At 41.6% G+C, this 14,677-nt stretch overlaps 2 protein-coding genes and 1 long non-coding RNA gene across 8 annotated transcripts in view; 1 reads left to right on the top strand and 2 right to left on the bottom strand.

Moving 5' to 3' along the window:
* CDC14A (cell division cycle 14A) overlaps positions 1 to 3,759 on the bottom strand; it is a 56,215-nt gene extending 52,456 nt beyond the window's left edge. For all 3 annotated transcript variants that reach the window (XM_031614825.2, XM_031614824.2, XM_031614823.2), the window contains exons 1-2: positions 3,380 to 3,759; positions 2,981 to 3,071 (exon numbers count right to left, since the gene is read on the bottom strand). In XM_031614825.2, coding sequence (XP_031470685.1) covers positions 2,981 to 3,071; positions 3,380 to 3,485 — 197 coding nt within the window. In that variant the 5' untranslated portion in view covers positions 3,486 to 3,759. The remainder of the gene's footprint in view (positions 1 to 2,980; positions 3,072 to 3,379) is intronic.
* A 3,621-nt stretch (positions 3,760 to 7,380) lies between these two features.
* EXTL2 (exostosin like glycosyltransferase 2) lies at positions 7,381 to 14,416 on the bottom strand. 4 transcript variants are annotated; one of them, XM_031614828.2, is made up of 5 exons: positions 14,159 to 14,416; positions 12,845 to 12,917; positions 11,517 to 11,944; positions 9,690 to 9,760; positions 7,381 to 9,135 (listed from the first exon to the last, which is right to left on the bottom strand). In XM_031614828.2, exons 2-5 carry the CDS (start codon positions 12,847 to 12,849, stop codon positions 8,644 to 8,646), a joined length of 996 nt encoding a protein of 331 aa, XP_031470688.2. In that variant the 5' UTR covers positions 12,850 to 12,917; positions 14,159 to 14,416; the 3' UTR covers positions 7,381 to 8,643. The 4 variants fall into 4 exon arrangements, with proteins under 4 accessions (XP_031470688.2, XP_090002358.1, XP_031470686.2 ...); XM_090146232.1 differs by having other exon boundaries at positions 12,845 to 12,914; XM_031614826.2 differs by having other exon boundaries at positions 14,280 to 14,416.
* Positions 11,255 to 13,813, top strand: LOC149916831 (uncharacterized). Its single transcript, XR_016469195.1, has 3 exons — positions 11,255 to 11,341; positions 11,805 to 11,934; positions 13,727 to 13,813. It is a non-coding gene; the product is annotated as an uncharacterized LOC149916831 (long non-coding RNA).
* Positions 14,417 to 14,677: the final 261 nt, after the last annotated feature.

Raw genomic sequence — 14,677 nt, 5'->3', positions numbered from 1 at the left:
GCCAAGGCAAGGCTTGTCCATTTGCCAAATGACAGTCCTCATCAAGCTGGATTATTTCTCATTAACTCAGTTTTCCTGAAGCAATCATTACCTGCTACACATTGTTCTGCAAGACTATTCTCTTGTAGGTAGTATTGCAGACTTACTCAGGAGGGACCTCAAAGACTTTCAGAGAAAGACTGACAAAATCTTACAGAAACAAAACAACTGGGTGGGGAGGGGAAGCTGTAAGAAGTCAGAGTTGCATAAACTCATTCTAAATTCGAACAGGAAATTTGCATGCCATCTCTTTTCTACCGCAATAGGTTCCAGGTTAAATTGCAGCATATGCAACTGAAACCGTGACAGTTCTACTAGAGAGCTCTCAATCAGATCACAATTGATATGTTCCAAAGCACACTGAAGTCCTTTCCTTTTCATTTTTCAAAGTAGCTATGTTTAAATAAGATAATTTTATGAATTTGTTAAAACAGCTGACAACTTCAACTTAAAACCGAAGGCTGAACTACTCAAGATTACATAATCACATTTTGGGTATAACCTGGTGATAAATCATGCAATGCACTACAAGAAGTGTCCAGGCAAAAACTTCCAGACCCATCAAATTTAGTGTCAGAGTACTTTTCTTTAATAGAGTACACTGTTAATTTACACTATTACTTCCTTATGTCTCATCAAGAGCGAGGAGAGTAAAAGAATGAAGTGAGACAGGAAGGAGATCATGTACTACGTGATCCACTAATATGCTCTCTATAATCAGACTAACAACCCCATACTCACATATTCATGAGGTTTTTAGACCACGTACTGCCTCAAAGAAAGCAAACTGACCCCACTATAGTCAGCTAAATTAATTTCTGCATCACTTCACAGTTTGAATTATCACTAAAGATAGAAGACCAGCCCAAAGAAAAGCAGCTTAGTTCCATACACAATGAAGTACCTCTGTCTAGTCACTAGTATGATACATCTTAACAAAACTAAGTCAATAAATAGCTGTGTTACCAAAGTTATCTACGCACCTCATAGGTGCGGAGGATTTTGTGCCTGAACAGACATCTCCTATCCTCCTCCTCTCAACTAATTGAACTAGTGTGTTTACAAAGCAGAAGCAGCCAAGAAATTTTCATGAGGAAGAGCAGCACGGGTAGGTCATTTTGAATGAAGACTCTAGAAAATACCTTTCTGGGGTACAACACCAAGTTAACTTTCAAATTTCAATTCACTATCACATGAATATTTCCAACTATTTCCTCGGAAAGGCTGCATTTTTGAGAGAGCTATCAAGAGTCCCAACTTGGTGTTGAAAGTTGGGTTCTACTATTACTTAGAGACAAACTTAGGTGTCAGGGCCTATTTTTGCTGTGCAGCCTGGGAAGTACAGCAAACAAACATTTAGCTCACTGAAAAGCGTAAAGGAAACCTATAGTAAGTAGAACCAGGATTTTCTTATGCAGTACCTGACTTGTTTTTTATTTCTCTTTTCAGTACTAGCTTCCAAATTTCAGAAAGGTGCTGATAAAAAATATAATGTGGTAACCCTGTCAGCATCTGCTTTTACTTCCCTGAGACTACAAGCTCTCTTAGAGATGAGAGTGAAAGGAAAAATAAGTAAAATTTTTGGCATGGTTTTACTATCAAATATTGCCTACACCATGTTGCAAATATCAATGGAAAATTTAGCACTGCTTATCTAGAAGAGCTAGGTTATTATACAGATGCATTCATGCCACCTGGCAACTGTCACTTAGTTCCTTCTTCATTTTAAATTTTACTATTTTGAGAATACAACAGGATGAGTACTGTTACCGTATCAAAAATAGGATGCCTTTAGAAAAGGTCCCAATAGACTACAAGCCATCGACTCAGAAAGCATACCACAAGTTACATGCTTAAAGTCTTAAAAACACCCCAGAAGATAACAGAAGAAAGCAAAGACTTCTTTATCTTGTTTATCTGATATTATATTACATGGTGCATGGTGAGCTGATATGTAGATTAAGGGGTACATTTATTGAATTTGCTTCAATGATTGTTACAGAAAACACCCCCAACCCAAACAGGAAGTTACAGAAGTTAACTTTGAGAAAGGATCATCAGGAGCTCCACTAGAAAATAGACAGCTGAAGACAATGAAGACTCAAACGCATGTTAAAAAAATACCAAACCACACCCTAGAACTGTAAGCTTTGCATAGAAGATAAGCTGCAAACTGGAGGAAAACTTCTATGCACCTTCACAGAAGCAGCACTGAGGTCACAGGCATAGGATGTGGTTGATACTCTTTAACCCACGGGGAAAAAAAAAAGTTGCATTTTACATAAGAGGATTTTTTTTGTCCCACTAGAAATACCATGTAGTGCAAACCCTCTGTCAAGTGGCAGACCGTGCAGGAACAGCTATCTGAGAACATAATCTAGAGCAATGACTTTGTAACTACAGCACAGAGCTATTACTTTGTTTTGTGTATACTTCATGTTTCTTTGTAGAACTCCACCTACAATTAAATTAACTGTTGGTTTCCTGCTCTTTCAGTATCTTCCAGGCACTAGAAGCTGTTACTTCACAGAATGCTTTCTCTTCTGTTTTAAAAAGCTACAAAAGCCAACAGGAAGTGCTATCTAAAAACTTTAAAATAAGTTGCAGATGTGATTCAAACACAAATCAAAGTTTCGCATTTGGATGATTCTGCACGAAAGGTGATCGCTTCATACTCTGGCTACAGGAGAGCACGAGAATGATCTGTTGTTTCACACGCAGTCGCGCCAAGCAACCTTCTATTTAAGACACCGTTTAGTAAGATGTAATTAGCGTTAAGAAATCTTCTCCGACTTATAATGGAGCTTGACAGCCCAGATACCCTCTGCCCTAGATCAGCTACGACGCAACTGCTCAGCCACCGTTTAGAGATGTTTTAGTAGCTCTGGTAGATTTTTATATTTTTTTTTATTTAAACCAAAAAAAGCTGTTTAACACTTACTTCTCATAGACCAGTTCGTCGTCAGTACAGAAGTAGTAGGTGTTCGCCGTACTTTTGGGCTTATTCCGCAAAGTAGCGAAGTAGAGGCGATCTGAAAAACAGCGGACGGCCGCGTTGCGCAGAGCGGCCCGGCCCCGGGGCTCCCGCTGCGTCGGGCCTCTTCGGGAGCCGCCTCGGGTCCCGCGCACAGCGCCGCTCGGCAACAGGTGCCGACCCGCAACCCGCAAAGCAGCGGAGGAAAAACTACCGAGGCGTTCCCCGCGGCGGCAGCGGGGCAGGCGGCTCAGGAGAACCGCGAGGCAGAAGGGACCGACGGGGGCGGCCAAGTGCGCGGAGGAGGAGGAGAAGGGGGCCCGAGGGAGGCTCCGCAGCTCAGCGCAGCGCAGCCCCCGCTCTCACCTTTCACGAACTCGGAGGCTCCCCCCAGCACTTCGGAGGCGGCCGCCGCCGGCTCCATCTTAAACAGGGCGCGGAGCAGCGAGGCGCGGGGCGGCTCCGAGCTCATGGCGCTCCGGGGCAGCGCCGAGGCGCGCTCGCAGGGACGCGACCCGCCGCCCAGAGGAACCGCCCGCTGCGGGCCACGCTGCAGGGAGCGCCGCCACCCGCATAGGAACCGGAGCGGGGGCGAGAGCCGGCTTCGGGACGCGGCGAGCCGCCGGGCGGGCGGTAGCCCGCAGAGACCTCGGCTCCACCCCGGCCGGCCGGGAGCCGCCCCCGGACAAAGCGGCCGCGAGCGGTTACCAGGCGACCGGCGGCGCTGTAGCGACGGCGATCCCGAGCCTTTGTCTCCGCCGGCCGGGGCCGGGGTGGGCGGGCGTCCCCCTCGGCCCCCCCGGCCCCGCCCTCCGCCTCTCAGTGCCCCGGGTTCGCCAGGCACGGCCCCGCCCTCCGCCCCGCTGGAGCGCGGCCAGCCTCGCGCCCGGACAGCGCCTCCGCGCCCCGCGGCGCTCCTTTCTGCTCCGTCCCCGCCCCGGGGCTGCGCTCTGTGGAGCGGCCCGAGGAAACGGAGCGCTCCGGTGCCCGGCTCGCGAGATCTGAGACGGCGGGAAGCGAGCCGAGCTAGGATCTCCCCGGCGAGGAGCGGACATGAGCGGGACGGCAGGCCGGGCACAAACTGCCTCGCTGCAGGAAGGGGAGCAGGGAGGTGTCGCGCGGCGCCAGAAGAGCGGTTTCCTCAGCCCCGAGCTGGGACTCGTGTTTGCGAAGTCCGGGCCCGGCAGGCGCTACCTTCTCGTCTGATGGACAGGCAGACCCACCAATCACACGCTGCCTGCCCAACTCTCCTGCCTATGAGCGGCGCAAGCTGAAGAAAGGGCTGCTCCCGGCCACGGACCGACCGGGGATAGCCTCAACAGCGCCCCTTCCCGCCTCTGGGGATCGCCGCGGTCCGCGCTGTGTGAGGAGCGCCGAGGCGGGAAGGGGGTCCTGGGGGCACACAGCCTTAGCGTGCGGAACCCCTAACGCGTGGGGTCGGGATTCCCTCTCACTGAGAAGCCACGCAGCGGCAGGACATTTCGCACACGCTGCTAAGTCTGTGGTAACACTAGGCTAGGTTTTGTCTGTTTGTTTAAGTGAAAGATTGACTTGTGGTGGTTGATTCACAGTAGCTAAACTAGCCTATAGTTTAATTAACCAACTCTTGAACAAACGCCTTTTAAAAGATTTCCATAGAAATGCCTTTCCTCCATCCACCTCTTCAAAAAGAGCCTGTAAGTGCCACAGACAGCTCATCCCCACACCAAACAGCAGCTCAGGAGATGTGCTCTCGTAAGAAGAAACAAGGATGCTTCATTACAATACAAAGTTCTACTCAGTTCTGCGGTCTGTGTTGTTGCCACCATCTTTTTGTAACAAAAATAATTGTTACTGCCATTTCACACCCTTCTATGTGCTGCAGGTGAGGCCAAACAGCACAGCAAAGCACTCCCCTCTTCCATTTTTAATCTGTGCTTAAATACTACAGGAAGCACTTCTCATGCATTTATTAGTTTCACCATTGCTTACTTACTTTTTTGATACTACTCTAATAATTTGTAACTTCATTCTTACTTTTTTTTTTCTTCATAGCTCCAGAACATAAATATGATATCTTTGAACCTCTATGAACTTTAGGAACTTACTAAGTACTCTTTTGTAGAAGATGCTTGCAAGGCCATAGTCTTGTGTTAGAACTGAGACAAAAAAGGTTGTTGTAGGGTAGTGTTCGCTTGCATATAAATCAACATGCTCATCTTCTGCTATATGTCTCTCTCTTCTACTTTTATCCTTAAATAAATTAAATACTCCATACTTTATTCACAAGGTCTTAGGGTAGAAATTCTTTAAGGAGCAGATTCATAACCATATCTCCCTAGCACCCCTTTTACTCAAACATCCATTACAAGTCAGTGCAACATACATTTCTAAGCACATGCCAAGCTACATGTTAAGAGTACATATAAGCATACTCAAAGGAGCTTTAATTTAGGTATCTTAGCCAATAGAAGGAAAGATGGAACAGTGTGACAAGGTTCATACCCAGTATCTAGAATCTGAAGCTAGACAGTTCTGTGCTTAAGCCTATGCTTTGCAAGTACATCTTACATAGGTTGGTATATCTGGGGTGCAAACACAGCTAAGTCCCATTATCAAAAGCTATTCAGATGGCTTACATGTCTTTGGCAGGATCACAAATACTGCTGTGGTTACATGCAGATACAGTTAGTGGCAATTAGATACATTTTAAGCACAGAAAGTACTTAGTCTCCTTTCTCCCTGTGAAAATGTAATAGCTATGGATTTTTAGTTCTAGCATTTCCTCTTAGCTTTTATAGTATGACTAAACCTTTTAAAATGCTTTCAGAATGTTTTCACCTCATACTTTTCATTATAATCACTTCTAAGTGCTATTTCTAACATTTGATCATTTGATCAAGCCTACAGTGACATCTTGTGGCTTTTTTTTTTTTTGAACTACAGAAGCAACTGTAGAACAATTTCAGGACTGCATCCTCTTAAAAAAAAATACAAAATTGTACTTCTCAGTAAATTTTTTTAAATAGTTTGATTTTTTTTTTCAATAAAAGATTTCGTAAGTACATATTTCAGATACCACATATAAGACCCTGTGTCACACAAACACTGATTTCTACAGAAAACTCAGAGGCAGTGATAGATCTGCTTAGATTCCAAGATACTTCCAAATGACATTTACACAATCTCTTATCATAATAAAAAGAAATTGTTAATACTTAAATTCTTAGTACAATACCTCAAAGAATTTCAAGGTACTTCTATAACCACCAAGGGACAAATTCATTACTTATAAAAAATTATCAGCCTTTAAAACAAAGAAACTTCTTCCATTCCTAAGAAAAATGAATGATGGCTAGACCTGAAGTCTGATCTTTGAACTTTTTATGTCTACCTTGTTTCAGGTGGTGTTATTTTTATACTTGTATTATTGTCACACATAAGCCTTACCTAGATTATCATATGCCAGCAAATACACGTAATATTTTTTATTTTTAAATGAGCTCTTGGTACTGCTCATCTGTATTGAACTTGTGAGCTTATTCCAGACATCTAACACTGAAAACTTGGTATTACACTTTATGTGAAATAAATACAGAACAAATCTATTAATGTATTTTATTTGACAAAAGTACAAATTAAATTTACCAGAATAATGAAAACTTTTCTATTCATTCCTTCACTGATACAGAAGAGCTCCCTGCTAAAAAAAAAAAAATACCACCACAAAACAAAAAGCCCAAAACAATCTCTTTTCCCTCAAAGAAAAAAGCCCAAGATTAAGATTTGGCTGAGTTGACAGTTCACTTCACAATTTAAAAGGTAAAACACAACTAAAATCATGAGAATGTAACAAATAATACTGTACAGAACAGAGATTAAATATGACCAGTAAATGAATGAAATGCATGAAGCTATCACTAGTACAGTTGCACTTTTAGAAGTCTCACATAGTTCTGTTTGGATTTTACTTATCACTACAGCCCAGTAAATACAATTTACAACAAAACTGAACAGATTTTAAGTTGATATACAAAGCTTGCTTTTTTCTTAAGTCTTATAGAAATATTAGGAAGTCTTCACTGAACATAAATTCTTTAACACTGATATAATGAAATAAAAGAATCCTCCGTACTCCAGAAAGAAACCCAAAGAGTCCACATCCAGAAACAGCTGTAAGAATGTCACATTTTTCAAAGACTGTTTTTGTCCAGGTAGCTTGTTAAAAAATAATCACACACCAGTTGTGTAGATGTTTGCAGCTCATTGTAGACATGAGTTGCTATTGATTACCAACTTTTGAACTGGTACTGAAAATAAATTAAAACTGATGTAGATGGGATTAAACCTAAGTCAGATTTGATTCTTCTGATACAAAAAAAAAAAAAAACCAAAACACTGCTTTTTTGCTTTTCATCCATACCACAAAATAGTTATGTAGCTACAATGAAAGTTTTTTTTCCTATGTTAACACTGTTTCTAATAAAACAGAAGTTATTAAAAATTGCTCTTTCTTGCCACAGACTGAGCCACATGATTCAAAGACTGATAATAGTCCAGCCCTGTCACACAGCACTGTACCTTAAAACACATTGTTATACACATTTATTGCACATTTTAATTCTGTTGTCATAGCTGCCAAGAACAGAGATAAAAGGAATCAAAAAGTAATCATTCATGTGAAAGATTGGTAAAAAAGGTAGACCTGTAATATTACAAAATGTACAAACTAGAAAAAATGTAGAGCAGCATGCTCTCATTAACAATTGTAAATAAGACATCTTAGAAACAAAGATTCACTTGGGCACATTTTTGTAACAACATACACACAATATACCAAAAGAAAACTAAATACTAAAGGCAGTATTGATAAACAATCTCATTGGTTTGACTGCATATATAATTTTCATATTTTGTGTATTCAAGTGTTTCTTTCATTTCCAACTGCTAAGTTTTACCTTCAAACTGTCTGCAATGTTTCAGCAATTCTAGGCGAATTATTAATAAGAAAAAAAAGCTGTATTAAAGAGATCCTTTTTCACTGCCTCAGCAGTAGTAGATATTGTAGGCAATGGTTTTAGGACTAAGATCAAAGCGGGGTACCCTTCTTCTGGTTTGCCTTCACAGCAGCTTCAGGAACATCTCAGAATACAAAGCTTACATACAGATGTAAAGGAGTTTTGTACAGGAGTCTAGAAGGCTAGTCTGTTGTAACCCTTTTACAGTTTCAGTAGGAAGTGTGTGGAGGAGAAGGGGAGGGGAAGGAAGCATCTCCATACACAGCAAGCCCACACTTCCTTAGCTAGGTACACAATAAAAATAAAAATCAGATTATGAACACTCAAGTATAGGGGTACATTCTTGGCTGCGTGTTTCTGACACGGCCTAGTTGTAAACACTTCTCAGGTTGTGGGAAGAGGAAGATTTTATTATGACTAAACATTAAGATATATATATTTAAAATTTTCTGAAAATTTACCTTGGTGATTGGTAAGAAAGAGTGGGAGGGGAGAATGACATAAAATGCCATATGAAAGAAACTCAGAGGCTGCCAATAAGGATGGCCAAGATGCAGTAATTACACTTTTTTCTTTCATTGTACTCGGTAGAACTCACTGAATATTACCACCTAACCCCCTAAATTCATTGGTTTACACTTTACTTTTGTGATTGGCATAATTAGGAAACCCAAACTGGGAAATCATTATATTAGAATATTTCAAAGGCATGCCATCATAAATATTAACCAATTTATTTACACAGTAAGATCTCTGTAACAAATGCTCTGCTCGGTGCCACATCCCAGAATAGCCACTGTTAGTGTCTTTTTCCAAATTTCTTATATCAACAGGCTTCACAAACACTCCTGAAGGCTTTCCAGTATGCTTTGCTACCAGAAAATTCATGGCAATATCATCACAATTTTGAGTTTCATCTATTAAACTGTAAACAGCTTCTGGTTGTCTTTGAAAGTCCTCTAAATACCTGCAATGAAAAAATGCTGCACCAATAAGAACCATAGAATATTGATCTCCATTTCCAAATCCTGGGTTTTGCAGTTCAAAGCTGCCATAACTGTATACACCTGAAGGAGTAGAGATATGCTTTCTAGGAATGAATCCCACTATATGTTCTGGAAATTGCTGAAAGAAAAAGAAATCGAAAACACACACATGAAGAGCACACTGTGAAATCAAAAGACATGGAATATTTTCAAGAAAGACTTGGTCTTTTTTTTTTTTTTTTAAATGAGAGGAGCATAAACTTATAGACAGAAAAGGGAGAACAAAACTGTTGGTATACACTCCTTCAGTCTACAGGAGCATTGCATTTAAGTACGGTTTTACAAAATTGACGTAATTTGCCTCATTCCACATCTATCTTCAATTTGCAGCTGCATACTTGGCAATCAACTCTTAGAGAAAACACTTCTGGTGGTATTTTACTTAAGTTCAGCAATCAGCAGCTAATGCGTGCATATGTGAGAAGGATTACGAGTTTGAAAACTATGGATTACAGGTATAAGTAATGTAGAAGAATATTTTTGCAAGTTCTACTATCTAATCTTTGTGTATTTTAAAATCTAATTTAAGAAAAGCAATGGTAGATCACTATGATGTAGTACTACTCTTTCTAATTAAACCCATTAATCTCAATTGTAACTCACACATGCTGCCTGCTAAGGAGGAAACATTACCTGCCAAACAGAGAAGGCAAAAGTAAGGTCATGAGCACTGACGAGTGTATCATCATCCATCATTAAAACAGCTAAAGAAAAAGAAAGTTTTATTAAAGGATTAAAATACCTGTGCATGGTATGCAATACAGTACTCGATAAACCATGAAGTTCCTATAACAAGTAAGCTACATTGATGATCTGAATTCTAACTCCTCGAAAGCAGAATCAGAAAACAGATTTCAAAGCTAAAACAAAGCTAGCTATAGCTTTGCAATAACTGGAAATTACACTAAATTTTACATTATTTACTAGCCTACAATAAAACCCAGCAACCTCTACCTATCTGCAGTGCAGCTCAAGGAATGTATGTTGGAAAATCTGGAATATGTACTTGGCAAAACAAGTTCAACTTGTACTAAACTTGTGAAATATACAGCCAAGAAATTAGAAACCATTCTTTAGCAAGTGAGATTTATAAGAAATTTGAAGTACAGAATTTTTACCCACCTCCTCCCTATTTACAAGTTGTAAATAAGAAAACTTAATAAATTGCATTAGCAACATTTAATATGATTAACCATAAATGAAAAAAATCTTTGCTTTAAATTATAAACAAAAGGCTATTAGAAGAGAGAAGATATTCTTATGTCTCAACTCCAGATACATTAAAGCCTCTACATTTACAGTCAGCACAATCCTGTTACTATTTAAAAGACAGTCAACACAAAAAAAAAAAAAAAGAAGAAGAAAAGAACACTAGGGAAAGTGAATTCTCTAGTATCTTACTAGCAACATAGGTTGAGGTACATTAAGAAGCAAAACAGTAAGTAAAATTACCCTTACTAATTACAAGTAATGCCAGGTCTGTAATGCAACATTTCACCTCCTCACCCCCCCCCCTCCCCAGTTGAAACAAATAGGCTTCATTGTTGTGCTTCTCCTAGAAAAAGGTTAGAAAGAATACTTAGATGAATGGCCAAAGACTGGGGAAGATACTGTTAAAAAGTACGTATGATTTGAGATTAGAAGTCAGACAGGGAAATAAGCTCATCTGAATAGCAGAAGATGGTTGAGAACCTTGTCTTAAAATTAATGGATTAAATAAAACAGATAGTTTAAGTTTAAATTAAGAGAGACTCAACAGACACATACATTATGAGCTTCAGTTTACACTAACATGAGAAGAGAGACTGAACTACCTACCTTTATTAAACAAAGGCAATAGAAAATAGATATGGTTGCAAAACTCAACAAAATGCATAAGGTATCTTTATCTATTTACTCTTACTAGATTCTCCTATCCTACTGCTATCCAAATACTATTATACAAGCTACTTTTGCATTATTTACACTCTGTCAAACAGCCTAACAATTTCAAGATTTACTACGTAGTACAACTCAGGCTATCTCTTTTATAGCACTGTAGGGGAACTATTAGGTCAGGACTTGGAGAGGTGATTGAGCACCTGCTGAAGGGGTGTGACTAGTCCAGCAAGTACAGGCAAATTGTTTGCGCCTGTGCTGCCAGCTGACCACAACAGGTGGATCCAGGGTGGAGCTCATGGGCTCATATAAGGGCCAGCCACTAAAGAGAGGTTACCTCTCAGAGCTAGGCTGCTTCCTAGTTGAAGGAGGTACTGTTCTGTCTGAGCAGCTCTGTTGATAGTTGGGTGAGTTTAACAGTTCAGCTTTTTTTTCTTTACATTACTCTTTACCTATCTGTAAGTACTTCACCTAGCCTTGCTAAGAACCTGTAAAGAGCAATTTTGTCTCTTTGTGAGAAGAACAAGCATATAGCTTTTACATATATAAATATAACTAAAAGTAACATGGCTTGCTCATTACCTTTTGTTTCCAGCTCAGGAAAGTTCTGGAGTCTGTTCCTCATGCGATTTACAGATTGAGCTTTAAAAATAACAGGAATGGGATGAGGGCCTAAGGAATTCCACATTTTCTCTGGTGTCTTCTCTCCAATATTGTTCCACACAACAATTACTTTATGTAAATGGGGGATAGCTTGGTAATGATTTAATAGCTTCAGTAGTAAGTCAGTTCTGTTATATGTCTGCATAATAAGAGTAAATGAATCTACTGCAGGCCAACTCTGGGTTTTTGATTCCCTTTTAAAATTAGGTGTCTTGTCATCTTTAATACTGGGAAGCAAAGCTGTTAAAGCTCCTGCTACAAGAAGTAGGATGATGATCACCCCAGAAGTAAAGCGTAGTAGGCGAATTCCCATAACTCTTCCTGGAAGCTTACAGAGGTAAAAATACCTTTAAAAGAAGTGACAGAAAAGGAAAACTTATTAATCCCACATACAGACATCTCTTTTTCCTTGAGCAAAGTTTGCATAACCCTAAATTCATTCAGGTAAACAAATGACTACATAACAAAAGAATTTTAGGACTTTAGTAAATTTTTTCTATTGAGAGATACTTCAGGTAATCAATTTCTGATGTCTACTTGCCTTTTACTTTCACTTTTTGTTAATTTTTGCAGAACAGCAAAATATAAAGTTAACTTAAAGTAATCCTTTAACTCTAGATTGCCATCTCTTATTTTTTCAGTACAGTGGTTTTGGCTGAACATTAATACTCCTCACCCAACACATCCACCTGAAAATAGAGAACATTTGAACAGGAATTCCAGCACTGTGCAGCTGTGCCTTAGCTGGGAAAAGGGAGATCTGGTGCCTGCTACTGAGGCACCTTTTGCAACTGCAGTATAAGGCAGGGATTTCTGGATCCTCCTGCTTTTGGAGCTACACAAGAGACTTTACAAAGTGGCTCCTACAAAGGTAGTCTCTTTTACTAAGAGCCCCTTAGGTAGTCCTGGTTCTTGAGGCCTCAGCAAGACCTGTCAATCACTGCATCCTGCTATTTGTACCTCAAGTGATGTGTCATTCATATATTCCTCTTCCTCTAGTTGTGTGGTTGGTATGCACTGGATATGTGATAAATATTCTAAGCTACTACTAAGGAGTTATTTACCTGTAAATATTACATGTTACTCCACTATTTTTTCAGGCTTTCATTACAGAATTCTAGTTAAATGAAGATATCCAGAACAGTCTCAGCAGTTAAAATTCTTGTTTCTTCACAAGTTTTGATCACTTTTCTCTACGGTGCATATACAGTGTCTGATATGAATTATATTATTTAAAAAAAACTCACCTCATTATTGCCAGATGGGATTGGTTCCTCCCTGCTGTTTTTACAGAACAGTTGTTTGTGATCTTTTAATCTGCTGGAAATTAAAAGGAGTTGCAACTGAAGATAAACAGCTAACATCCATGCTACTCTACATCTTTTGGTGTTTTAACATTCTTTTTTGCTTACTGATTGCTGTGAATATTCTTGGCAATTACCCAACCCCTCTTCCTACTGCTCAGCTTAGTAATTGTCTCTGCCTTTCAATGACCTTTCCTGAAACAAACGGCTAAGTCACTGGTTAGAAAAGAACTCAAATGCATTACTTTGTTCACCAGGAACTACTGATAAAAACATTTGGCTACCACAGTAAGCCAAGCAGTCCCAGTGACAGTTCCTTTGTTTCTGACCCATCCCCATTCCCTTTGGGCTCTCCTCCCACTAAATGTGCCAGGTGCATTACAGGCTTAAAGCATACAATCTGTTTTTCCTACCAAGTATGCCAGGCAGCAGAACAGAAAGCAAGTCAGAGCAAATACATAAAACAAGGATTACACAAGAATACAGGGCAATAAACTTGTATTTGTTTCTTTGGTTGTTGGGGAGAATTTTAGTTTTCTAAAACTAGTTGAACAAAGAAAGGGAGTATTTTCATTTGAGAATGGTACTGTGACAGTTCAGAGAGCAAGAAATTATGTTAATGGTTTCTAAAATGTGGAATTTCACAGTAGTTGACAATACTGAATGCCCACATAATAATGCATGTATGCCCACAGCCCCTCAGTCAGCATTCCTATGTTTTCCTGAGCCTGATGTCCACTTCTATCACTATCTGAATTTGTGAGGCTGCGGAAGTCACTGAAACCCTTTCTAAAATGAACCCCGGTTTTGGTTGCTTTGCCTTAGAGTCTATACGGACACGCTGGGCTCCCAGGAACAGCTGGCAGCAGCTGCTGTGCTTTGCTGAAGCCCAGCATGCTTTTGTTATGTGTGAGTTACGGAGATGAGCCCTAAGTTCTCTTCCTCCCGTTGCCATCTGTCCCAGTGGTGCTTAACGACGCTGAAGCGAAGATTAATCAGAAGTGTAAAAGCACGAGGCACGTGGAAACCTAAACGTCGTTAACTGTGATAATGAAGACTTTCAGCTTTCCATATCTTTTTACTCAATTGCATGTTAATAATAAGCAGGAATGTGGTACATAGCTACTCAAATACAAAATTTGCCGAATCGGCTTTGCAGCGCTTCCCAGTCGGAAAGCACTCTGATGGGCTTTGCCAATTAAGTTACGAAATCGTAACGCGGAATGAAAAACAAAACAGTGCCCCTGCGGGACGGACCAGAACCGGTGCAAACGCGACTTGGAAGCCGACGCGCGGTGCCTCAACCCTCGCTCCGAGAGCGTTACCACAGCCCGTCCCAGCAGCCTCCCGCAGCACCGCCGACTGCAGCCTCGCCTACCCGCTGAGCCCCGCGCGGCCGGGCCCGGCGCCGCAGCTCGGCCGCTCCGGTGACTCGGGGACGGGACGGGACAGCCCGGCCGGCAGCGCCAACGCGCCCGCTTCCTGTGGGCGGCCCGCGCTTCCTGCCGGCCGCCGCCGCGGGCAGCGCGAACTCGGCCGCGGCGCGGCCTGCGGGGGCGCAGCCCGCTGGAGCGCGGGGCGGGGCGGGCGCTTTCTGCGGGGGACGCCCCGTTGGCCGGTTCGGGAGCGGCGGGCGCGGGGACCGCAGCGCATCTGAAGCGTCGCAGGCGTAACGCCGAGGGACGGCCGGCGAGGGCGCGTTCGGCTTTTGAGTTTTGTAATCGGCCGCCGCGGCCTCCGCACCGCCTTCCCCCCGGCGGCCGCAGCGCGTCGCCA

The sequence above is a fragment of the Phasianus colchicus genome, chromosome 9, assembly GCF_987193195.1.
Source record: "Phasianus colchicus chromosome 9, bPhaCol1.hap1.1, whole genome shotgun sequence".
In the NCBI taxonomy this organism is placed as follows: Eukaryota; Metazoa; Chordata; class Aves; order Galliformes; family Phasianidae; genus Phasianus; species Phasianus colchicus.
Note: the sequence above shows the minus strand (reverse complement) of the source record. Positions and strands in the feature narration are given on the sequence as shown.